This window comes from Thalassophryne amazonica, chromosome 2, assembly GCF_902500255.1.
Source record: "Thalassophryne amazonica chromosome 2, fThaAma1.1, whole genome shotgun sequence".
Lineage (NCBI taxonomy): Eukaryota > Metazoa > Chordata > Actinopteri > Batrachoidiformes > Batrachoididae > Thalassophryne > Thalassophryne amazonica.
The window spans coordinates 6,978,296-7,003,515 of NC_047104.1; the positions used below are offsets into that span (position 1 = coordinate 6,978,296).

The 25,220-nt window shown below is 43.3% G+C and overlaps 1 protein-coding gene across 4 annotated transcripts; it reads left to right on the forward strand.

Moving 5' to 3' along the window:
• Nucleotides 1–4,705: 4,705 nt before the first annotated feature.
• lrrc28 (leucine rich repeat containing 28) lies at nt 4,706–24,509 on the forward strand. 4 transcript variants are annotated; one of them, XM_034183431.1, is made up of 10 exons: nt 4,706–4,828; nt 8,378–8,583; nt 10,914–10,954; nt 13,101–13,138; nt 13,283–13,420; nt 14,273–14,479; nt 14,557–14,659; nt 14,796–14,968; nt 22,655–22,799; nt 23,237–24,509. In XM_034183431.1, exons 2-10 carry the CDS (start codon nt 8,416–8,418, stop codon nt 23,304–23,306), a joined length of 1,083 nt encoding a protein of 360 aa, XP_034039322.1. In that variant the 5' UTR covers nt 4,706–4,828; nt 8,378–8,415; the 3' UTR covers nt 23,307–24,509. The 4 variants fall into 4 exon arrangements, with proteins under 4 accessions (XP_034039322.1, XP_034039329.1, XP_034039318.1 ...); XM_034183438.1 differs by having other exon boundaries at nt 4,722–4,808; XM_034183427.1 differs by lacking the exon at nt 4,706–4,828 and adding an exon at nt 5,780–5,854.
• Nucleotides 24,510–25,220: the final 711 nt, after the last annotated feature.

A 25,220-nucleotide genomic window follows, 5' to 3' on the forward strand; every position in this document is an offset into this window, starting at 1 on the left:
CGTTCAAGACATTGTTCAGAAGAACAGCGTAGTTTCATTAAAAAGTTGACTGGAGAGGGGAAAACTTATACGCAGGTGCAAAAAATTATAGGCTGTTTATCTACAATGATCTCCAATGCTTTAAAATGGACAAAAAACAGATGTGTGGAAGAAAATGGAAAACAACCATCAAAATGGATAGAAGAATAACCAGAATGGCAAAGGCTCACCCATTGATCAGTTCCTGGATGATCAAAGACAGTCTGGAGTTACCTGTAAGTGCTGTGACAGAAGACGCCTGTGTGAAGCTAATTTATTTGCAAGAATCCCCCACAAAGTCCCTCTGTTAAATAAAAGACGTACAGAAGAGGTTACAATTTGCCAAAGAACACATCAACTGGCCTAAAGAGTAATGGAGGAATATTTTGTGGACTGATGAGTAAAATCGTTCTTTTGGGTCCAAGGGCTGGAGACAGTTTGTGAGACGACCCCCAAACTCTGAATTCAAGCCACAGTTCACAGTGAAGACAGTGAAGCATGGTGGTGCAAGCATCATGATATGGGCATGTTTCTCCTACTATGGTGTTGGGCCTATATATCGCATACCAGGTATCATGGATCAGTTTGGACATGTCAAAATACTTGAAGAGGTCATGTTGCCTTATGCTGAAGAGGACATGCCCTGTGTTTCAACAAGACAATGACCCCAAGCACACTAGTAAACCAGCAAAATCTTGGTTCCAAACCAACAAAATTAATGCCTCGCAGATGTGAAGAAATCATGAAAAACTGGTTATACAACTAAATACTAGTTTAGTCATCCGCAGGATTGATAAAAAAGTTTGAACGTAATAGTTTTGAGTTTGTAGCGTCAACAGCAGATGCTACTATTATTGTGAACACCCATTTTTCTACTTTTTTTTTTTTTTTACTAATAGCCCAATTTCATAGCCTTAAGAGTGTGCATATCATGGATGCTTGGTCTTGTTGGATTTGTGAGAATCTACTGAATTTACTGGTACCTTGTTTCCCATGTAACAATAAGAAATATACTCAAAACCTGGATTAATCTTTTAGTCACATAGCACTACTATTATTCTGAACACTACTGTAGGTGTCCTGATGGACCGACTCGGATTTTGATGAAATTTTCACTGATTACCCTTCAAATAGATTGATTAGGCATGGTAATGTTTGATTTTTCATCAGAACAAATTTTGCCTCATTTTTGGTTGATTTAAAATTTGATGTCAAAACACCCCGAGAATCCATTACTTTAAAATATATAGTAAAAATGGCCAACTTTGACAATGCAATTTTCAAATCCGAGCATGTGGTTAGAAAAACTGAGCATGAGGCATCATCAGGGATGTCCTGAACCTCTGTAAACCATTGTCTGTTCGGTGGAACTTTTACTTATATTTCTGTAATCAGTACTTTTGAATTTTATAGACGAACGCTTTTTGGGCCAAATCCTGGTGAGTGAGAAATTTGAAATTTCAATAGCCAATATTGGGAAAAAGTCAATATTTAGCCTATTTAAGTAAATAAGGCATCATTTCATGTGTTTTCTGATATGGGGAGCTCATTTATGCAATTAGTTTTATGATCAGAGGTCACGGTCATTGACAAAGGTCAAGGTAAAGATTCTGCAATTTTTCATATTCAGCAGTATGTGTTACCACTAGAATTGATCATATTGAGCTTTCAATGAATCAGTGTGATAGAAGAGATTACCTTTATATTGATATGCAATATAACTGGTGTTTAACAGATTTCAGGTCTTTAAGGTCAGCAAAGTAAGGTTCTTTGAAATCCTGCTCTATTTCATCAAATTTGAATCTCCTCATTATTCCAATTATTCAGCACTTTTTATTATTCAATACTTTACCTATTTCAGCAACCAAAGTATCAATATATAATATGGTTTCAGATAAAGGGAGTAGAACTATGGGGTTAGTTTTATGATCAGAGGACAAGGTTATTGTGTAATTCCAAGGTCAATCTCCAAAATGAAAGACTTTTTTGTTGTTTTTGCTTTTTGGACAGAAAAAAGTGTCAGAATATCAGTACTGTGTCGGACGATCATAATATCTTGCATTGTGTAGCTATCTAAATTCCATTATAAAAATAACTTCGACCATCTTTCTGCGTTATCATCCAAACAGATGTCATTTGTAGTCACAGTTGTTAATGCTACACGTTTACATTTTTCTAGAATTGTATTCATTACATTTTCTTACTTAAGCATGTGAACATTTCATATCACTGGCTGTTGATCTGGTTTTATTGCAGATTGCCTTGCAGATGACCTATTGATGTAATCCAGATTATTTAATCATCTGTTCAAGAGCGATAAGTGTAGTACATGGAATTGTATGATCAGGAAACAATAAAATATGCATATATATATATATATATATATATATATATATAAACTCAAAAATATAAACACAACACTTTTGGTTTTGCTCCCATTTTGTATGAGATGAACTCAAAGAGCTAAAACTTTTTCCACATACACAATATCACCATTTCCCTCAAATATTGTTCACAAACCAGTCTAAATCTGTGATAGTGAGCACTTCTCCTTTGCTGAGATAATCCATCCCACCTCACAGCTGTGCCATATCAAGATGCTGATTAGACACCATGATTAGTGCACAGGTGTGCCTTAGACTGCCCACAATAAAAGGCCACTCTGAAAGGTGCAGTTTTATCACACAGCACAATGCCACAGATGTCGCAAGATTTGAGGGAGCGTGCAATTGGCATGCTGACAGCAGGAATGTCAACCAGAGCTGTTGCTCGTGTATTGAATGTTCATTTCTCTACCATAAGCCGTCTCCAAAGGCGTTTCAGAGAATTTGGCAGTACATCCAACCAGCCTCACAACCGCAGACCACGTGTAACCACACCAGCCCAGGACCTCCACATCCAGCATGTTCACCTCCAAGATCGTCTGAGACCAGCCACTCGGACAGCTGCTGAAACAATCGGTTTGCATAACCAAAGAATTTCTGCACAAACTGTCAGAAACCGTCTCAGGGAAGCTCATCTGCATGCTCGTCGTCCTCATCGGGGTCTCGACGTGACTCCAGTTCATCGACGTAACCGACTTGAGTGGGCAAATGCTCACATTCACTGGCGTTTGGCACGTTGGAGAGGTGTTCTCTTCACGGATGAATCCCGGTTCACACTGTCCAGGGCAGATGGCAGACAGCGTGTGTGGCGTCGTGTGGGTGAGCGGTTTTCTGATGTCAATGTTGTGGATCGAGTGGCCCATGGTGGTGGTGGGGTTATGGTATGGGCAAGCATCTGTTATGGACGAAGAACACAGGTGCATTTTATTGATGGCATTTTGAATGCACAGAGATACCGTGACGAGATCCTGAGGCCCATTGTTGTGCCATACATCCAAGAACATCACCTCATGTTGCAGCAGGATGATGCACGGCCCCATGTTGCAAGGATCTGTACACAATTCTTGGAAGCTGAAAATGTCCCAGTTCTTGCATGGCCGGCATACTCACCGGACATGTCACCCATTGAGCATGTTTGGGATGCTCTGGACCGGCGTATACGACAGTGTGTACCAGTTCCTGCCAATATCCAGCAACTTCGCACAGCCATTGAAGAGGAGTGGACCAACATTCCACAGGCCACAACTGACAACCTGATCAACTCTATGCGAAGGAGATGTGTTGCACTGCATGAGGCAAATAGTGGTCACACCAGATACTGACTGGTATCCCCCCCCAATAAAACAAAACTGCACCTTTCAGAGTGGCCTTTTATTGTGGGCAGTCTAAGGCACACCTGTGCACTAATCATGGTGTCTAATCAGCATCCTGATATGGCACACCTGTGAGGTGGGATGGATTATCTCAGCAAAGGAGAAGTGCTCACTATCACAGATTTCGACTGGTTTGTGAACAATATTTGAGGGAAATGGTGATATTGTGTATGTGGAAAAAGTTTTAGATCTTTGAGTTCATCTCATACAAAATGGGAGCAAAACCAAAAGTGTTGCGTTTATATTTTGTTGAGTGTATGTATGTGTGTATATATATATATATATATATTCTATTGTTTTATTTGATTGACATCATATACTGAACAATGTCCATAATGAAATTGATCGCTGTCAGCTGCTCCATTCAGACATTTGTTTGCTGTGTAATAGTCTGTCTATGTAGCTTCATGTGGTGTCATAAGGATAAACTTACATTAACTGAGACAATATGATGTAGATTGTACATTATCTGGTACTGACATGTTTGCAGAAAGATGGTCTAGTTTATTTTCATAATGGGATGTAGCTAAGCTAAACAAAAGTAAGACATATGATCATGTGATACAGTAAACAGCAGCTCCAGGTTTATTTTCTCAAAACTCAATTATTTTTTTTTTGTTATGGTTATGCCAAAACACACAAACATCTAAAAAAAAACAGAATATCGTGAAAAAGTTAAATATTTTTGTTTGTCATTTCAGAGTGAAAATTTTGCATATTCTAGTTTAATTACGTAGAAACTATAATGCTTAAATCATTTTCCACATTTTAATAATTACAGCCTACATCTGAAAAAAGTAAAAACAGAAAATTTATAAGAAATTTGACTACACACACACTTTTTTCAAACGAGATGTGGTGCAGTTCAAAGAGCTGTTCGTAGATGGCAGCACTAAAGCTACGTGACAGCAGTTTTTAGTGCTAGAAGAAGGATGCCGGAGGTGACTTTTGACTCTTAATGTTTTTTGTGGGAGGAAGATGTTTTAATGTTGGAGTGAAAAACTAAATAAAACCGGAATAACCGATTTATTCGGTAGGTAATGAGAATTAAATGTAAGTAATACTGGCTTAAATTAAGTCTGGCCTGAACTGTCTAAGAAGTTAGCCGAGCTAGCTTCAGTGTGCTACAAAAAACAATTCGTTTTATATTACGTTTACTTTAGTGAGAATTTATATTTCTATTTGTGCCTAGAGTTCACGGTAGTGTGTTCATGTTATATTGTTTTTTTTTTAGAAAAATCCTGACTATAATGTTCCTTGGATTATTTTTGTTTAAATGTAGAAGGAAACTTCGCTTGTAAACATAATTTTAAGGTTAAAAAAAGATTAATTAAATCAGAAAGTTGCCGAAATTAAACATACATACAAACTTAGAATATCATAAAAAGGTCAATATTTTTGTGAGATGTTTTCAGAAATTGGAAATGTTTATACATGAAAATTCTAAGGTGGAACTATGCCAGTATACAAAGGTATATCTAAATATCTAAAAAGGAAGAGTAAAATAGAAGAGTAGAGTAGAGCCACTTAGGTGCCTGGTCTTGAGAACCAGGGATGTTATGTGGAGGTGATGGTCCAGTGGTTAAGCGGTGGCTGGAGCCCAGAGGATCCTCTGTTCAAATCTCTGTGTGGCTGGAAAATCACTAGAGCACTTGGGCAAGGTCCTTAATCCCACATTTGCTCTTGGTGTGTAGTGAGCGTCTTGTATGGTAGCACCCTGACATTGGTGTGTGTGAATGTGAGGCATCATTGTCAAGCGTACTAAGATTCAGATGGAAAAGCGCTATATTCAAGTCACAGTTCAGGCCATTTACATATTATACACATCCATCCATTTTACTGCAGCTTATCTGGTTTGCGGTGGGAGGTGAACAAGCAGCTCTTTGCACACTTTCTTGGTTCTTTCCTGGGGTCTCCTCCCAGTTGGACGTGCCCAGAAGACTTCCTTCAGGAGACGACCAGATGCCCAAACCACCTCAGCTTTTTTTTTTTTTTTTTTGGTAGGTATTTCTTTTTGATGCGAAGAAGCAGCACCTCAGCTCAGTCCTTCAAAGAATATTTGAGCTTCTCATTCTGAATGTAAGTCCAGATACCCAACCAAAGAACCTAATTTCTGCCGCTTGTATCCATGACCATGAAATATGTATTGTGTATATATTCTCGACTTATTGATGCATATAAACAAAAATATTTCAAGCCAACTGCTCCAAAAAAGGGAAAAGTATCCCTAGTTGTCCCATTCCACCATGTATTAAGTTCATTTAACCCTTAAAAGAATAGACCAGCTAGAGCTGCCATCACTCCCTTCACTCAGTGAAGAAAGTGTGTGAATTAGTCAGTTCAAACGGGTCGTGTATGCCTTGGAACTGAATTCAGGTATTGTATTCATGTTAATGCTGTTTTTTATTTGTGATTTTGTGTTATTGGCAAGTCCTGTTGGCTGCTCCTTTGATTGCACTCGGGTTGTCACAGCAAATCTGAGGTGGATCTGCATGTTGAATTGGCACAGGTTTTGTGCCGGATGCCCTTCCTGCCGCAACTCCACATTACATGGAGAAATGTGACAGGGCTGGGATTTGAACCGGGACCGAAACCAAGCACACTAACCACTTGGCCACCACCTCTGCTGATTTTGTGCTTATATTTGGTAAAATAAATGTCGCACTTGAGTTTCACCATGAAGATTTGAAATGGGCTTAATTCATTCAATGTCAAATTTATTTGCAGACTAGTCGACTAATGATTTTCATTAGTCGTCCCAACCCTAATAAATACCACGAGCGTGTTGTCCGTGGGGACCCGTGGGCTCTAGATTGGATAGTGTTTATAAAATAAGTAGCTGACATTTTTCTGGGGTGGTAATAAATTAAACAAAGCTTGTATAATGAGTTGGACTGGCATGTGAGTTCAGAATGTTTTTAGAACCTTAGACCTCAACAATTTTTAAAAGAGGAACTCAACCCTTTTATTTCTTGTTAATTACATAATTTTTTAATGTTAATTTACGGTCTTAATGTGTCTGTAAATTGTTTAGGTTCTTGTTATCATATGTGCACTATTATTATTATTTTATTTTATTGTTACTTCTATTGTGTCATTTGGTTTTTAAATGAACCACAGTTGAAATAAGTGTTTTCACTATCTTGTGTCATCCATGTATTTTTAACATATTTACAATTATATTATGTACTTACATTGAACTTACTAAATAAAATCACACATGCAAGCTAATATATAGATGATTTACCGCCCCCTGCTGCATTGGTGTGAGTCCAGAATGTAAATAATATCAAAGCCCATTGTTCAGTGTTAGCTAATAACTGTAGTTTCTCTAAAAATATTTGTCCTGTCAACATTCTATTTTGGCAGCGTTCATCCTTGACCCAAAATACATAAGCATACCAAACGGAAAATGTCAGCGCTCTCCAATTTGTTTGTGGCGCATGCACACTTATTTTCACACACCCACAAACAGAAGAAGAAGAAATCAAACGCACTACACTTCTCACTCTTGGAGTGGCAACATGACACTTGACTGACTAAACCAGTTGAAGTACAAAAACACAATAAATAACACTAACAACACTTTTGCACCTCAACACCCAACATGAAACTCTTTTGGTTCCTCCATCTGTCGGCTCCTTATTATCTGTCAATTATTGTTAATTTGAATTGTAAATATTTGTATGTGTATTCTGTTTTAATTGTTTTTCTGTCATGATTAATTTATTTTGGTATGTTGTGTGGTCTTAGTCTGTTTCTATGTTACTGGGACTACGGATGGAAATTAGCATCTTGCTATAATCCGGCATATTTGCATGTAACATTGTTCCTTAATATGCACTGTCCCATTTCAAATATATATATATATATATATATATATATATATATATATACTGTTAAACTAACATGAACCACAATAACAGCATTTAAAACCCCAAACTCCCATGGTGCATTGCATCACAATGTCCATTGTTCACTGTTGTTAGCTAATTACGTTTAGCTAATTACATTACGTTTTTACGTAATTATTGTATGGCCTTGCCTTACAATATAAAGCGCCTTGGGGCAACTGTTTGTTGTGATTTGGCGCTATATAAATAAAATTGATTGATTGATTGATAATATCGCTAATTTTTCCAAAAATATTAGTCCTATCAACTTTCCATTTACGCACTGTCATCCTTGACCCAAAATTCATAAGAATACCAAACGGCAGATGTCAGCTCTCCCCAGGTTCTCCTTGATTGAAACCATATACACACACACACGCACGCACACAGAGGTCACTTAGCTATAATTATGTACAATTTTATTATTGTGGGCTATAATTATTAAAATAAATGCTTGAAACATTTTAGTTTATACAGTTTGTAATGAGCCCAGAATATATATATATTTTTATTTCTGAAATACCTGACAAAAAAATCAGCTTTTTCATGATAGTCTAGTTTTCTTGTTTTTTTGTTTTTAAGATGCACCTGTAAATTAAACAATTCAGACATTTTACTTCACTGTAAACAAATAGATATTTTTTCTGAAATACTGAAGTGAAGAAAAGCTGAAAACAACAATGTAAGCTTCATTTGTTTCCGGCCACAGTGATGCCATAGTGGAACTCTGCCAGGAAAGAAGTGGAAATGGCAACTGAAATCCAGGAGACGATATTTATGGCCAAAAAGGAGCGCCACAAGAACCTCTTTCTGAACTACAGGAACCTGAATAAGTTCCCAGTGGAACTGCTGAAGGATGAAGGCCTGCAGTTCCTGGAGAGACTGTACATGAAGAGGAACTCACTCACTACGCTGGTACCCACACGCAGTACACATTACCACACTGTTATCCACTCACAGTACACGTTACTGTGTTGATATCCACATGCAGTACATCTTACAGCACTGGTATCCACACGCAGTACACATTACCGCACTGTTATCCACTTGCAGTACATCTTACAGCACTGGTATCGACACGCAGTACACGTTACTGTACTGGTATCCACATGCAGTACATGTTACAGCGCTGGTATCCATACGCAGTACATGTTACAGCGCTGGTATCCATATGCAGTACATGTTACAGCGCTGGTATCCATACGCAGTGCACGTTACAGCGCTGGTATCCATACGCAGTACACGTTACAGCGCTGGTATCCATACGCAGTACACGTTACAGCGCTGGTATCCACACGCAGTGCACGTTACAGCGCTGGTATCCACACGCAGTGCACGTTACAGCGCTGGTATCCACACGCAGTGCACGTTACAGCGCTGGTATCCACACGCAGTGCACGTTACAGCGCTGGTATCCACACGCAGTACACGTTACAGCGCTGGTATCCATACGCAGTACACGTTACAGCGCTGGTATCCATACGCAGTACACGTTACAGCGCTGGTATCCATACGCAGTACACGTTACAGCGCTGGTATCCATACGCAGTGCACGTTACAGCGCTGGTATCCATACGCAGTACACGTTACAGCGCTGGTATCCATACGCAGTGCACGTTACAGCGCTGGTATCCATACGCAGTGCACGTTACAGCGCTGGTATCCATACGCAGTGCACGTTACAGCGCTGGTATCCATACGCAGTGCACGTTACAGCGCTGGTATCCACACGCAGTGCACGTTACAGCGCTGGTATCCACACGCAGTGCACGTTACAGCGCTGGTATCCACACGCAGTGCACGTTACAGCGCTGGTATCCACACGCAGTGCACGTTACAGCGCTGGTATCCACACGCAGTGCACGTTACAGCGCTGGTATCCACACGCAGTGCACGTTACAGCGCTGGTATCCACACGCAGTGCACGTTACAGCGCTGGTATCCACACGCAGTGCACGTTACAGCGCTGGTATCCACACGCAGTGCACGTTACAGCGCTGGTATCCACACGCAGTGCACGTTACAGCGCTGGTATCCACACGCAGTGCACGTTACAGCGCTGGTATCCACACGCAATGCACGTTACAGCGCTGGTATCCACACGCAGTACACGTTACAGCGCTGGTATCCACACGCAGTGCACGTTACAGCGCTGGTATCCACACGCAGTACACGTTACTGTGCTGGTATCTACACGCAGTGCATGTTACAGCACTGGTATCCACACGCAGTACACGTTACTGTGCTGGTATCCATATGCAGTGCATGTTACTGCGCTGGTATCCACATGCAGTACATGTTACTGTGCTGGTATCCACATGCAGTGCACGTTACTGCGCTGGTATCCACATGCAGTGCACGTTACAACGCTGGTATCCACATGCAGTACACGTTACTGTGCTGGTATCCACATGCAGTGCATGTTACTGCGCTGGTATCCACATGCAGTGCATGTTACTGCGCTGGTATCCACATGCAGTGCATGTTACTGTGCTGGTATCCACATGCAGTACACGTTACTGTGCTGGTATCCACATGCAGTGCATGTTACTGCGCTGGTATCCACATGCAGTACACGTTACTGCGCTGGTATCCACATGCAGTGCATGTTACTGCGCTGGTATCCACACGCAGTGCACGTTACTGCGCTGGTATCCACACGCAGTATACGTTACTGCGCTGGTATCCACACGCAGTATACGTTACTGCGCTGGTATCCACACGCAGTATACGTTACTGCGCTGGTATCCACACGCAGTATACGTTACTGCGCTGGTATCCACACGCAGTACACGTTACAGCGCTGGTATCCACGTACAGTATACGTTACTGCGCTGGTATCCACATGCAGTACAAGTTACAGCACTGGTATCCACGTATAGTACACGTTACCGTGCTGGTATCCAGGCGCAGTACACGTTACCGTGCTGATATCCAGGCGCAGTACACGTTACCGTGCTGGTATCCAGGCGCAGTACACGTTACCGTGCTGGTATCCAGGCGCAGTACACGTTACCGTGCTAATATCCAGGCGCAGTACACGTTACCGTGCTGGTATCCAGGCGCAGTACACGTTACCGTGCTGATATCCAGGCGCAGTACACGTCACTAACATGACTCTTATGCACAGATATGAAAGATGTAACACTTCTTATTCTTCAGCTTTTTCAGCTGTGTCTTAGTGAGATAACCATCAAGTTCTTACTTGGACATTGACTTAAATGTGTTTGTTTGTTTGAACTCAGCCTGACAATCTCGCTCAGAAGCTCCCGAATCTGATAGAGCTGTGAGTATCCAGTTAAACTGCATTTTGTGGAAAACAGAGATCATTATTACGTCTGCCGGCTGACAGAGGAGGGGCGGAGTTATGTTATCTGTCTGTCCTCAAACACTAAAATATATCTCAGATCTAGTTGATGAATGAAGACAAACATTTATTTATGGGCTGATGGTTCTTGGGGCGAATTTTCCTTTCAGTGATCTCACCAAGCAGTTAGAGTGCTTGCTTCCAGAGTCGAAGGTTTCAGGTTCAGGACCTCCTGTGGACGTTCTCCGTCTGCCGTGGAGTTGCATCTGGAGGCATCCAGCATCCAATGGTATCCATTGCAGCTCTACATCATATCTGCTGTGGTGACCCCAAGTGAAAAAGGGAGAAGCTGAAAGAACTTTTTTACAACTTTTTTACTAGGGGAGGTGATGGTCTAGTGGTTAAGGTGTTGGGCTTGAGTCCAGAAGATCATGGGTTCAAATCCCCGCCTGACTGGAAAATCACTAAGGGCCCTTGGGCAAGGCCTTTAATCCCCTATTGCTCCCGGTGTGTAGTGAGCACCTTGAATGGCAGCACCCTGACATTGGGGTGAATGTGAGGCATAATTGTAAAGCGCTTGAGCGTCTGATGCAGATGGAAAAGCGCTTTATAAATGCAGTCCATTTACCATTTACATCACAAAGCTGTTGTGAAAAGCCTCCTGTGTTGGCTGGCAGATGGGTTGTGTTTGACAGAAAAACTGTGGGGGTTTTTATTGGATGTTGTCTAATTACTGCATCGTCAGTGTGAGTCTGTCAAAAAGTCACACTGTACCTTCACTTATGACAAAATATTATAAATGACAATTCATTATTTAATTCAGTGGCCATGTTGTACGTGACTATAAAAATTAGATAACTGTTAGTAATCAAATAACTCTAATAATCAGATCTTTCACATTTACATCCACTTCATTAATCCTATAATTGGGAAAACTGGGTTTACATGGCTTTAGTTGGAAGTGGAGAAAGAAGAAAGGACAGCTCCTGAAGAAAAAACAGACTGAAAAGAAGAAGTCTCTCTCTCTCTCTCTCTCTCTCTCTCTCTCTCTCTCTCTCTCTCTCTCTCTCTCTGTCTCTGTCTCTGTCTCTGTCTCTGTCTCAGTGCGGAGGTTTGCAGAGTTTATGTCCTTGCACCTGAAATATGACGTCATGGTTTTAGGAAACTCCGTTCATAAACCGTGTAGCTCGCTGAGAAATCTGCTCTTCAGAACGCTGAAACAGCACATAAGGATGGTGAAGCGCGCTTGGGACGTCTTGTCAAACTTTTTATTTTATATTTTGAATCACAATGAACTCTCTGAACTTTGTGATCTGATGAAGGACGTTAGGAGGCCCGAGAAGACAGCAGGTCCTCCCGCTGTACGCCTGGAAATGTGTGCGACGACTAAAACAAATCTGATTCACGGATTACATGTACCGAAGAAATCAAAAGTATTTGGGAGAAATCCAGGTGTGTTAATCCAATTTCTCATAATCAGATAACAGTCGTTATCGTTTAAAGCGTATCAGGTTTTTCCATTTGCATGATACTTAATAATCAGATAATGGCCAATAATCAGATAGCAACTTTATTTTTATGTGCATGTAAACGAGGTCGTTTATGGGCTACAAATTCCAAACTTTAAGGGCTTGCAGAAAGTTTGCAGATCATGACAGCTGTGAATTAAATCTGTTCCTGTTTGCAAACACTGTAAATAAATAAATACATTTATTGCAGGTTTTGTACTGTTGATTTTTTTTTTTTTTTTTTTTTTAAACATCCTGATTTATTTGAAGACATCTTTTGGGGCTGCTTCATCGATTAATTACAATTGATAAATGAATTAATAATAGTACAGATAGTAGCTGCAGTAGTTGACGGCACGTCTTTACGCTGCTGTCAAGTTTGACTTTCAGACAGTAATTTCAGTATCGGTTGTCTCTTGTGTTTTAGATTTGAACCATATCATTTGTTTATAGCTCCACATGCTTCAGACACCTTTTTATTTTCAATTGTTTAATGAGTGAAGCATTTCAGACCACAGTGAGGAAAAAACATTTAGACTTTTTCTAGACTGTGAGTTAGTGTTTTATCTGTGCTGGGTCAGACCAACTAATTTTAATTCCCCCCCCCCCAATTTAAGGTATTTGCACTCAAACAACATCGTCATTATTCCTGAAGGTGAGTCCTTTTGTGCTTTGAGGATTTTATTTATTTACTCATTTATTTTGTGCACTGCTGAAATACAGGCCAAATAAATGAAAGCGTAGCTGATGGCGAGATGAAGCAGGAACTGCGAACTGCACACTGTGCTTTGACCCTCAGCTATCGGAAACCTGACCAGGCTGCAGTCTTTGGACCTGAGTAACAACGCCCTTCAGCTCCTGTGCCCAGAGGTGGGCCGGCTCCGATCTCTGCGCCACTTCCGGTTGTCCAATAACAAGCTGAAATGTCTCCCTCCAGGTAAAAAAAAATCTGGTTCTGCCCATGGAACTGCTTGCTGTCAGCAGCTTCATGAAAGGAAGCATCGCTGATCCACATCTGCAGTAAAACGCCCTGTTGTGATCCACTTTGGATCCTGTTGTCGTCTGGCTGCAGAGGTTCAGGATAAACCAGTGGAACGTTATTTTTTCACTGCCACTGTCGAACTTGTCAGAGTCAATAAATATTTATTCAGGATGAAATATAAAGTACATCCACTCACCATTGGCCTGTTTCAATAAACAGACAAGCTGTTTCTGATTTTCTGTCTCATGCAGACACTAAAATTTGCGTTACACCAGCATCAGCATGCTGCTGTGGTGCACAAGCCACTTACGGATTAGAACCTTGCTCGGGTGCACCTTGGTGAGTTTGTATTCTGATTGGGGAATTGACCTTACATCCTGCTTGTGGCCTCCACCAGCCTTCTGTCAGCTTATTTTATATGCTGTTCTGCCGTCTTGTAGCTGTGAAGTATTGATGAAGTGATTTTAATCAGCCACAAAGCTCCGTAGGTAAATTATTTTGTATTTTATTCATTTAGATTGCCAGCAGAGGGCAGCAGAGGACTGAGCTAAACTGAGAAACCTGTGCAATCTGTGAAATCATCAGTTTTATGTTCTGGGGATTTTAAAGCATGAATGGATGAATGAATTCTGAGCAAACCGTGCTGACAGAATTGTATACATTTTTTAAAACTAAATCTAATACTTTGAAATACTAAGACTTTTTTCTTTCTTCCTGGTGAGTCACATTTTGAGTGGCAGAGCAAAATGAATCACTTTGTTCATGTTGTTTTTAGTAATGGAGTTCTTGTTTGTCTGACCCCTCCAGAGGTCGGCAACCTGCACGAATTGGAGAGTCTGGATGTGTCGATGAATCATCTGATGTCTCTGCCCGATCGCCTGCACCGCTGCGCTTCTCTGCAGAATCTGACTGTGGACCACAACCTGCTGAGCCACATCCCCCGGCAGATCTGCTGTCTGCACCGCCTGAACCAGCTCTCCATCGCCGCCAACCGCCTGACGTTCTTACCGCTTGGTCAGTGCATCGGTTTGGCACAAATGTGTGATGTGGTTCAGAGCGACGGAGTGATGTTTGTTTGTTTGTTTGTTCAGATCTGGGTAGATCACGAGAGCTGCAGTTTGTGTTTGTGGACAACAACGCAGACCTTAAAGGACTCCCGTCCTATTTGTACAACAAGGTCATCGGCTGCAGCGGGTAAGAAAACATCTCCAGAATCATTTTTAAAACCTACTCAGTTTAAATAAGAAAAATAGCTCAGGGTATTTAATCGAACTGGGTTTGTGGGCGTGTGAGTGAAGTGTGATTACGTGTGCGCGTCACTGCCATACAGGTGCGGGGTGACATCCCGGGTGCTGGACGGCGAGCTGGGTGTGGCGCTGGGTGAGGTGCTAGTCAGCCTGCCAGCCGAAGTGAAGGTCGTCGGCCTTGAGACGGATGGTGTGGTTCCTCTGGAGGAGCTCGCAATGAGGACGCTGCACCACATGTTCCACCATAACCCAGCAGGTGAGGAGGACTTCACCTGTTAGTATCTAGTTGGGGAGGTGAGTGGTTAAGGTGTTGGGCTTGAGACCAGAAGATACTCCAGCCTGACTGGAAAATCATTAAAGGCCCTTGGACAAGGTCTTTAATCCCCTAGTTGTTCCCGGTGTGTAGTGAGCACCTTGTATGGCAGCACCCTGACATCGGGGTGAATGTGAGGCATTATTTGTAAAGCGCTTTGAGCGTCTGATGAAGATGGAAAAGCACTATATAAATGCAGTCCATTTACCTTTAACTTACGTCACAGCAGTTGGGTGCAGAATGCTGACATCACATGGGCACGTGGGACATCTTTGGTGAAATGCTTCTGAGAGTACTTTATTTTTTACTGTACTTGCACATCAGAATGCCCTGAGTCTTTAGTGCAAAATTCTGGCTAAAGAGGAGGTGGGCGGATACATGAGCATGGCTAGTATTAACACCCGCTCCTCCATACTTTTCAATAAAAGGTCTGATTTAATCACAAATAAAAAATAAATCACTCCGTTTAGAGCCAAATCTGTTCTGCCTTGTGACCAACTCTCGTACTGCGAACTCTCAAATTGACATTGTTTTGCGATGACGAACAGCACACAGTGATGGGGACGACGCCGTCGTATACGTCGTTTACTAAGTTATAAATAACTTTTTAATGATATGAGATAGAAACTTACTTTTTTTTTTTTTTTTTTTTGCCGAAAAGTTAACTCCGCAGAGTTTCGAGCCAGCCGTCGGCCATCTCTGTACTCCTCATAGAAGCTGTGTGATGACGTGCACAATGTGAGTGTCCAGTCGGAATTGGTTCACCGTCACATGGTTTTCCAAAATCCAATCGTAGGGCAGATTTACCTCACGTGATAAACCAAAGATCATTTTTTTTAGCAGTGATGTGTTACTAGTTGGCCCATTTGAATAGCCATCTGGCTGCTTGCTCCAATGCGCCCTGCGCCATTACACACAGCAATCAGTGAAAGTGAGCAGACGGAGAGCCTCTGATGACAATCTCACGTGCTCAAACACAGATTGTGTGAGTTTTAGAGATGCGCCACTCCTCATTACCTGTGAATGTTATTGAATAAGCCTGTGGCAAGCTCTCTCGCTCCGGCGTAAAGCATTGGTTGCCATATCAATGGAGTGAGGGGGAGGGGCAGCTCCTCAGAGTGTGAGGAGCCAAAGTGTGCCAAAGTATGAAAGCTGATTTCAGAGCAGGACAGAACACTCCAAAACACAGTAGAAGTAGAAGTTTGTGATGTGACCTTTGTGTAATAGCAGACAGAAATTGCTTTGAGATGAAGACAAACAAAACGCATAGACCATTTTGTATATATTGTTCAAAATGTAGATTTGTGTTTATTGTTTGAACCTTTTTGTTGTACAGTCTTTCACACAAGAGCCCAAATTACCTTTATAAAATGTCAAAACAGTTGTTCATTATAGTTTACTGTGTGTTTTGAATAAATGTGTCGAAAATTATTTCCGCTTTACTTTTTCCTTTCTTATTTCTGATTGTAAACCTTTATTACACTTATAAAACACAAATATAGCTTATATATTCTGAAAGTAGAGGTTGTCCTGAAAAAAAGAGACATAAAACATGATTGTGGGATGCAGGGTGAGCTGTTAACAGCAATAATAAAACATTTATGCCAGGCGAGTGAACTGTCCAAAAAATGCCCTCGGACCCCAGAGGGTTAAAAAAAAAATGGGTTAGCATTTAATCAACTTTAAAGGACATGTTGCACTGAAATCATAAAAATTTAGATTTAGACTGTTAGTGACCGTCCAATGATCTGTCCAATGGGTTTACTCTATGCACTTCTGTGACCGATTTCAAATATACAGCATCCTCAACAAACGGCTACGGAGACTTCCAAAAACAAAGTACTCGTGAGTACTTGCGTGTTTCCAACAGTGGTGATGTAGCTTTTAGAGATGTCCCAGCGCACACTTGAATGGAATGTAGCTGCTAACATTAAAAACTGAGGCACAGATTAGTTCTAAAGTACATAAATGTTATGTGTTATGATGTTTTTTTTTTTTTTTTTTGTGATAACTCTAAATTTGGATGCAGTCACGGTGAGAAGGTTTTGTGCACCTGCAGCTGATCAGCCTGTGGAAAACCAATGTCCTGGAGACATTAAGCATCCACGTTCACAGCGGCATTAAACAGCTGAGAGGTGCAGTGCAGCACACTGTTTTAACCTGCGTGAAATGCACACAGATGTCATCACATCTTTGTGCATTTCATAAGATAAGACTTTATTGCTCTCACAGTTATTTCAGCTCTGCCCCCTCTTTCCCTACTTTTGCCATTTTTAATACTTTTCAATAGTGCTTATTTGTCTTTATTTGCAGTGGGTGGTACCCTGTGCAAATATGCACATGGCAAATCCACTTTTGTTACTCTTGTGATTAGTTTTATGCTGCTTTCAGCACTATTTGAGGCAGCGCAGGGAAATCCCTTTGTTTCCAGCTCAGGATGTCCCATTGTTTATAGCCGGTATCAGCTGCTTGGACGAAGAGACTCTATGTACAGTGGGCCGGGTCCCCGCTATGCTGAGCACCTGGACATACCTGCAGACATACGGAAGAGACGGAGAGGCTGCAGGGGCAGACGGATGAAGCGGAGAAGGACTTACAGTGAGGAAAATAAGTATTTGAACACCCTGTGGTTTTGCAAGTTCTCCTACTTAGAAATCATGGAGGAGTCAACCTGTCCACCATAGCCAAGACCAAAGAGCTGTCTAAGGACACCAGGAACAAAACTGTAGACCTGCACAAGGCTGGGAAGGACTACAGGACAACAGGCAAGCAGCTTGGTAGAAGACAACAACTGTTATGATTATTTATTAGAAAGTGGAAGAAACACAAGATGACTGTCAATCTCACTCGGTCTAGGATTCCATGCAAGATCTCACTTTGTGGGGTAAGAATGATTCTGAGAAAGCTCAGAACTACACAGGAGGACCTGGTCAATGACCTGAAGAGAGCTGGGACCACAGTCACAAAGATTACATTAGTAACACATGATGCTGTCATGGTTTAAAATCCTGCAGGGCAGCAAGGTCCCCCTGCTCAAGCCAGCACATGTCCAGGCCCATTTGAAATTCACCAGTGACCATCTGGATGATCCAGAGGAGGCATGGGAGAAGGTCATGTGGTCAGATGAGACCACAATAGAGCTTTTTGGAATCAACTCCACTTACCATGTTTAGAGGATGAGAACAACCCCAAGAAAACCATCCCAACCGTGAAGCATGGGGGTGGAAACATCATACTCTGGGGGTGCTCTTCTGCAAAGGGGACAGGACGACTGCACCGTATTGAAGGAAGGATGGATGGGGTCATGTATTGTGAGATTTTGGCAAATGACCTCCTTCCCTCAGTAAGGGCATTGAAGATGGGTCATGGCTGGGTCTTCAGCATGACAATGACCCCAAACACACAGCCAGGGCAACTAAGGAGGGGCTCTGTAAGAAGCATTTCAAGGTCCTGGAGTGGCCTGGCCAGTCTCCAGACCTGAATTCAATAGAAAATCTTTGGAGGGAGCTAAAACTCCAAACCTGAAAGATCTAGAGAAGATCTGTATGGAGGAGTGGACCAAAATCCCTGCTGCAGTGTGTGAAAACCTGGTGAAAAACTACAGGAAACGTTTGACCTCTGCAATTGCAAACAAAGGCTACTGTACCAAATAATAACATTGATTTTCACAGGTGTTCAAATACTTATTTGCAGCAGTAACATACAAATAAATTATTAAAAAATCATACATTGTGATTTCCGGATTTGTTTTTTTTTTTGTTTTTGTTTTTTTTTTTAAGGTTATGTCTCTCACAGTGGACATGCACCTAAGATGAAAATTTCAGACCCCTCCATGATTTCTAAATGGGATAACTTGCAAAATCGCAGGGTGTTCAAATACTTATTTTCCTTACTGTATATTCCGTCTGTGGTCATGGGGAATGTAAGATCTCTCCGCAACAAGGCCGAGGAGCTATCAGCGCTAACCTGTTTCCAGAGGCTATATAAGGGCTGCAGTCTCATGTGCTTTACGGAGACGTGGTTGGATGAACATGTACTGGACTCATTAACATGGGCGGCTTTACACTCATCCGCGCGGACAGGACGTTGGCGGAGAGCAGAAAAAAATGAGGCGGGGTGCTCGCCATTCATGTGAGTGAGAGATGGTGCAACGCAGCTCATGTTCACGTGAAGGATCAGATCTCCTCCTCAGACGTGGAGCTACTCGCGATGAGCATGAGGCTGTACTATCTCCCACAGGGGTTTGGAAGTGTGATTACGCTCTGCACGTATATTCCTCCCTCTGCAGAAGCCGCCGCTGCCTGTGAGCAGATCCACAGTACAGTCACGCGGCTGCAGACACAACAGCCCCGCACCCTCCTCCTCATCACCGGGGACTTTAACCACGCCTCTCTCTCCGCCACCCTCCCCATGTTCACCCAGTACGTCATGTGTAAAACCAGGAACAATAGAATACTGGATCTTTTTTATGCTAATGTGGAGGACACTTACACCTCCACCTCCTCTCCCCACTGGGACGCTCAGTTCACAATCTTGTGTATCTGCTCCCCCAATACACACCCAGGGTGAAAAGAGAGCCAATACACAAAAGGTCAGTGAAACTCTGGATTGAAGCGGCCACTGAGAGGCCGAGGGACTGTTTCAGAACCACAGACTGAAGCATGTTTCAAAATTCTCACAGTGAAGACATCAACGGGCTGACCCAGTGTGTCACTGACTACATGATAAACTTCTGTGTGGAGAGCACTGTGCCCACCCGGAGGGTACGGTGCTTTCCCAACAACCACCCATGGGTGACCCCAAGCTGAAGGTCCTGATGAACCAGAAGAAGAGGGCTTTCAACTCGGGAGACAGAGAGGAGCAGCATAGAGTCCAACAGGAGCTCCAGTGGAAGATCCGAGCAGCCAAGAAGGAGTATCGAAGGAAGATGGAGGAGCAGCTGGCCCAGAACAATGTCAGGGACGTGTGGAGATGCCTCAAGTCCGCCTCCGGATTGGTTTGCAGAGGAGGTAAACAGCTACTTTAAATGTTTTGGCTCCTCCACACTGGCCCCCCTGCCTGCTCCCGGCTCTCCACACGTCTCCAGCAGCCAGCCCTCCAGTCCGTCTGACCCCCCACCCTCTTCCCCGCCTTCTTCCCCCTGGTCACCTCCACTGCACCACGGACTTTGCCCCTCCTCCCCCAGGACTGTATTCAGCACCAGCCCACCTCAGCTCACACCTCAGCTCCCCCTCCCTCCCCCTTCACTGTACATCTGTCTGAGGTGAGAGGCCAGCTCCTGCGGCTAAAGCAGAGGACAGTAGCAGGACCTGATGGGATCTCCCCGAGGCTGCTGAGGACCTGTGCAGATGAGCTCTGTGAGGTCCTCAGCCATATCTTCAACAAGAGCCTCAGCCCGGGGGTGGTCCCCACCCTGTGGAAGACCTCCTGTGTGTTCCCGGTTCCCAAAACACTGCACGCCAAGGAACCAGCCCACTACAGACCAGTTGCCCTGACCTCCCACCTCATGAAGACCCTGCAATGGCTCGTCCTGTCTCACCTCCGCACCGTGGTGAGCGACATCCTGGACCCACTGCAGTTCGCCTACAGGCCCAACATTGGGGTAGATGATGCTGTCATCTACCTACTGCAGTAAGTGCTCGCCCACCTGGAGACCGGCGGAAGCGCTGAGAGTCATGTTCTTTGATTTCTCCAGCGCTTTCAACACCATCAGACCGACGCTGCTGCGGGGGAAGCTGGAGGATGCAGGTGTGGATGGACATCTCGCCGCCTGGACCATTGACTACCTCACTGACCGCCTGCAGTACGTGCGGCTGCGCGGCTGTCAGTCTGCGGTGGTAAGGTGCAGCACCGGGGCCCCCCAGGGCACCGTCCTCTCGCCTTTCCTCTTCACCCTCTACACCTCGGACTTCACCTACAACACGGACAGCTGCCACCTCCAGAAGTTTTCTGATGACTCCGCCATTGTGGGTCGTGTGTCTGAGGGGAACGGGCTGGAGTACCGGTTGGTCATCACAGACTTTGTGGACCGGTGTGAGCGCAACCACTTGTGTCTCAACACCAGTAAGATGAAGGAGATGGTGATCGACTTCAGGAGGAAACCACCACCTCACCCACCGGTGAACATCCAGGGGGAGGACATAAAGACTATGGACAGTCTCAAATACCTGGGAGTTCACCTTAACAACAAATGGGACTGGACTCACAACAACTGACGCCCTGTACAAGAAAGGACAGAGTCGCCTCCACCTCCTGAGGAGACTGAGATCCTTTGGAGTGAGCAGGCCTCTGCTTAAGACCTTCTATGACTCTGTTGTAGCCTCTGCTCTCCTCTATGCTGTCGTCTATTGGGCCCTGGGCAGCACAGAGCGGGAGAGAAAGAGACTGAACAAGCTGGTCAGGAAGTCCAGCTCTGTCCTGGGCTGTCCTCTGGACTCTCTGGAGGAGGTGGCTGAGAGGAGGGTGTTAACCAAGTTCAAATCCATCATGAACAACTCCTCTCACCCTCTGCACCGGACTGTAGTGGAGCTGAACAGCTTGTTCAGTGACAGACTGAGGCACCCTCAGTACAAGAAGGAACGATACCGCAGGTCGTTCCTCCCTGCTGCTGTCAGACTGTATAATAACACTGTGAAATAACCACATGCAATAATATGTCCACAAATCATGTGCAATAACAACTTGTTTACAAATCCCTGCACTAATGTCACCTTACCACTTCTAAACTCCACTTCACATATCCTTTTAAAGAAAAGCTCAGAAGCTTTGTTATCGGACATAATCGCATTCGTTTCACTCTGATTGTCGGCCATCTTCTGTTTCTGCTCATTCTAAAATGTACGTCACGTCACACACCGAGAAATGCCAAGAATTGCCACGTAAGACGTTTTCCAGAAATGCACCTGTTAACTTGCTCAGGGACAGCAATAAAAAACACCAGAGACCCCCAATTAAGAGCGCATGTGCACAGAGAGACTTAAAATCTGAGTACTTTGATGTTATGTTGCAAACTGGGATGTTTAAATACGTGCAACATGTCCTTTAATGAAAAAAAATATTTTAGGGTGAGCATTTAACCAACTTCAAAAAATATAAAAGGGTGGGCATTGAACCAACTTTCATAAAAAAAATTATATATATATATATATATATTATATATATATATATATATATATATATATATAGGGTGGGCGTTTAACCAACATTCGTAAAAATATGTATATTTTACGGTGGGTGTTTAACCAACTTTAATAAAAAAAAAAAAGGCTGGGTTTGAGGTGGGGCACTCCAATGAGCGTATACGGTACATCATAGACAGACTCTCATAGTATCGACCCCTGTGTTGATTTCTTTGGTTGTGTCTCCTAAATATCTGCACTGGAGTCATCATGTGGACCTTTGTGATCCTCCAGGAGTCACATGACATTTGTTCATGAGGTATAAACATTTTCACCTCAATAAATCATCATCTATTAAGTGCAAAGGATCCTGTTTAGTTGGACCCTGTCTGCTGCTCTAAAGTTTGAGGAGTTTTCGGGGTTTGGTTGGTTCTTTATCTTTTGGACAGGGGAGGTCTGCATGCTGTAAATACAGAGTAAGTGATTTTTTTGTTTGGTTTTGTTTTCTTAGCAGACCTTGGCCTCCCAAAGAGCCTCTTGGATCTGCTTCATTTTCCGATGGGTCACTGTCACCGCTGCAGCCAGGCCATGTTCACCGTCATCTACCCCAAACTCTTCCCTCTGCGGGACACTGCTCTGGCTGGCGTGCACCGCAGGTCAGAACACCAACACAGCATTTCCTGGCACTAACACACTTTACTCAGCAGGTTCTTAAACAACACACATGGTAACAGAATTCCCACTGCTATCCCAACAGCTTTTCCCAGACAGACGCTAATATGGATTAACATCTACACCATGAAGGAAGCCGTGGAGGTCCACTTTTCAAATTCTGTCTGAAACTTTTTTCTTTTTGTTTCCTGCTGCAGAATCCACATTTGGTCTTGAGCTGTTCTCATGGCCTCAAAAGGAGAAATTTCCATGTGATAGGGCGGGCGGGCAGACGAGGTTAGGGCCGGCTGGCGGATGTGGGTGGGGCGGGCAGGTCATGTTTGATCGAGGTGATCAGGCTGGTTGCAGTAATCATCGAGGTTTAAATAAATTCTGACTGACTGACTGCTGATCCCTCTGTTTGTTTGTTGTCTGATTTCAGCACCACCGTGAGCTTTGTGGCTTATTGCTGCTCCAGTCACTGCCTCCGGGCTTTTGACCTCCAGGGATGACATCACATCCTTGGCCCAGCCTCTGTCCATTCAGGAGCTGCTGATTGGTTTGTAAAATGTGATGGCTGACTGTCAGGAAGAAGTAGCCAGTGTGGATTCTGAGTGGGAACAGCTGATGGAAACAGAATCCAAGCGACCGGATGTGACCGCGCAAACTTAACAGGGAAGTCAGCAACAGTTGACCTTGACCTCACGTAGAAGTGGCCAAAGATGATGAACCAGAGAAAAATATTTCACACCTTTGAGGGGAAAAATTTATTTTTCCACTGGATGTTCACGATTGCTGAAAGAGTGCGAACTGTAGAAGAATGTGCCTTTAGTGGAAAATACTGAACTCCATGTTGGATGTCAGAGTCACATGATTGATTAAACAGATGTTATGTCGCGCATGAACCCGATTCGTTAAATAAATGTCATGTTGCAGGCAAACATGATTCATTAAACAGAAATTAATGTCATGGACAGACCAGTTTCTTTATCAAGATGTTACGTTGTGGACTGACCTGATTAGTTAAACAGATGTTATGCCGCGGTCTGACCGAATTCATGAAACAGACATATCGCGGAGCGGCCCGATTTGTTAAACAGATGTTATGTCGTGGAGGACCCAATTTGTTAAACAGACATTATGTTGTGTTCAGACCCCATTTGTTAAACAGACGTTATGTCGCACACTGACTGGATTTGTTAAGCAAAAGTTATGTCGCAGACGTGCCCGGTTTGTTAATAAGACATTATGTCGGGAATTGACTGAATTCGTGAAACAGACATGTCACGGAGGGGCGCGATTTGTTAAACAGACATGTTGCAGACGGACTTGATTCGTGAAACAGACGTTACGTCGCGGACTGACCTGATTTGTTAAACAAACGTTGTGTTGCGGACTGACCTGATTTGCTAAACAGACGTTAATGTCGCAGACTGACCTGATTTTTTTAAACAGACATTATGTCGCGGACAACCTAAGCATCTTGTTCAGCGGAATGTTTTTAATTATTGTCGCTGCACTTGTGATGAACTTTTTGTGTGTTGTGGAAAACCTGCAGAAACATTTGACATTTATCTCACTCAGCTTGAAGAGATTTTCTGTTTTGTGGTCCACCGATAATGAGGTTTGCACATCACGTGACCTTTGTGAATTGATGTGGTAGAGTGTTAATTTATCGGTGGATTTGTTTGTTAGTAAATGATGACTGAAGGTAACGGAGTGTGTTTGACCTTTTTAACAGCAAAAATTCACACAGTCTGATGTGTGGAGATCAGGGAGGTTGGGTCAAGTCTGGTGAGGTCAGGGTACACACACTGGTGCTGCACCACATCGACTACACCATGGAGCAGCCTGAGGTCTTACATAGCAACCACCCAAACAGACAACAATGATTTGGTTCATTCATTGACTTTGCTGCTTCTTCGGGTCTGGATCATGGTAGCAGTTGACGAAGCAGCTCATCCCAGTCGGATGTGCTTGTAAAACTTCCCTAGGAAGACCACCGGGCGCATCGTCACCAGATGTTCAAACCACCTCAACTGTTTCCTTTCAGTGCAAAGAAGCAGCGACTCTACTCAGAGTCCTTGTTGAGTTTCTCATGCTGTCCTCAAGTGTGCGTCCAGATATTTGCTTTATTAATCATCAGTGATCGATCTCTGCTCCCCTCCACAGCATGTCTTTTTCCTGATTCTCTCCCCTCAGCCCCAACCAGTCCCAGCAGAAGACTGCCCCTCCCTGAGCCTGGTTCTGCTGGAGGTTTCTTCCTGTTAAAAGGGAGTTTTTCCTTCCCGCTGTTGCCAAGTGCTAGCTCACAGGGGGTCGTTTTGACCGTTGGGGTTTTTACGTAATTATTGTATGGCTTTTGCCTTACAATATAAAGCGCCTTGGGGCAACTGTTTGTTGTGATTTGGCACTATATAAATAAA

Excerpts from the sequence above, each read along its gene's own strand:
- lrrc28 (XM_034183431.1), top strand. The coding sequence starts at position 8,416 with ATGGCAACTGAAATCCAGGAGACGATATTTATGGCCAAAAAGGAGCGC. Across the intron at positions 14,480-14,556 it reads CCTGACGTTCTTACCGCTTG|ATCTGGGTAGATCACGAGAG; the intron begins GTCAGTGCATCG and ends TTGTTTGTTCAG. Across the intron at positions 14,969-22,654 it reads GTTCCACCATAACCCAGCAG|CAGACCTTGGCCTCCCAAAG; the intron begins GTGAGGAGGACT and ends TTGTTTTCTTAG.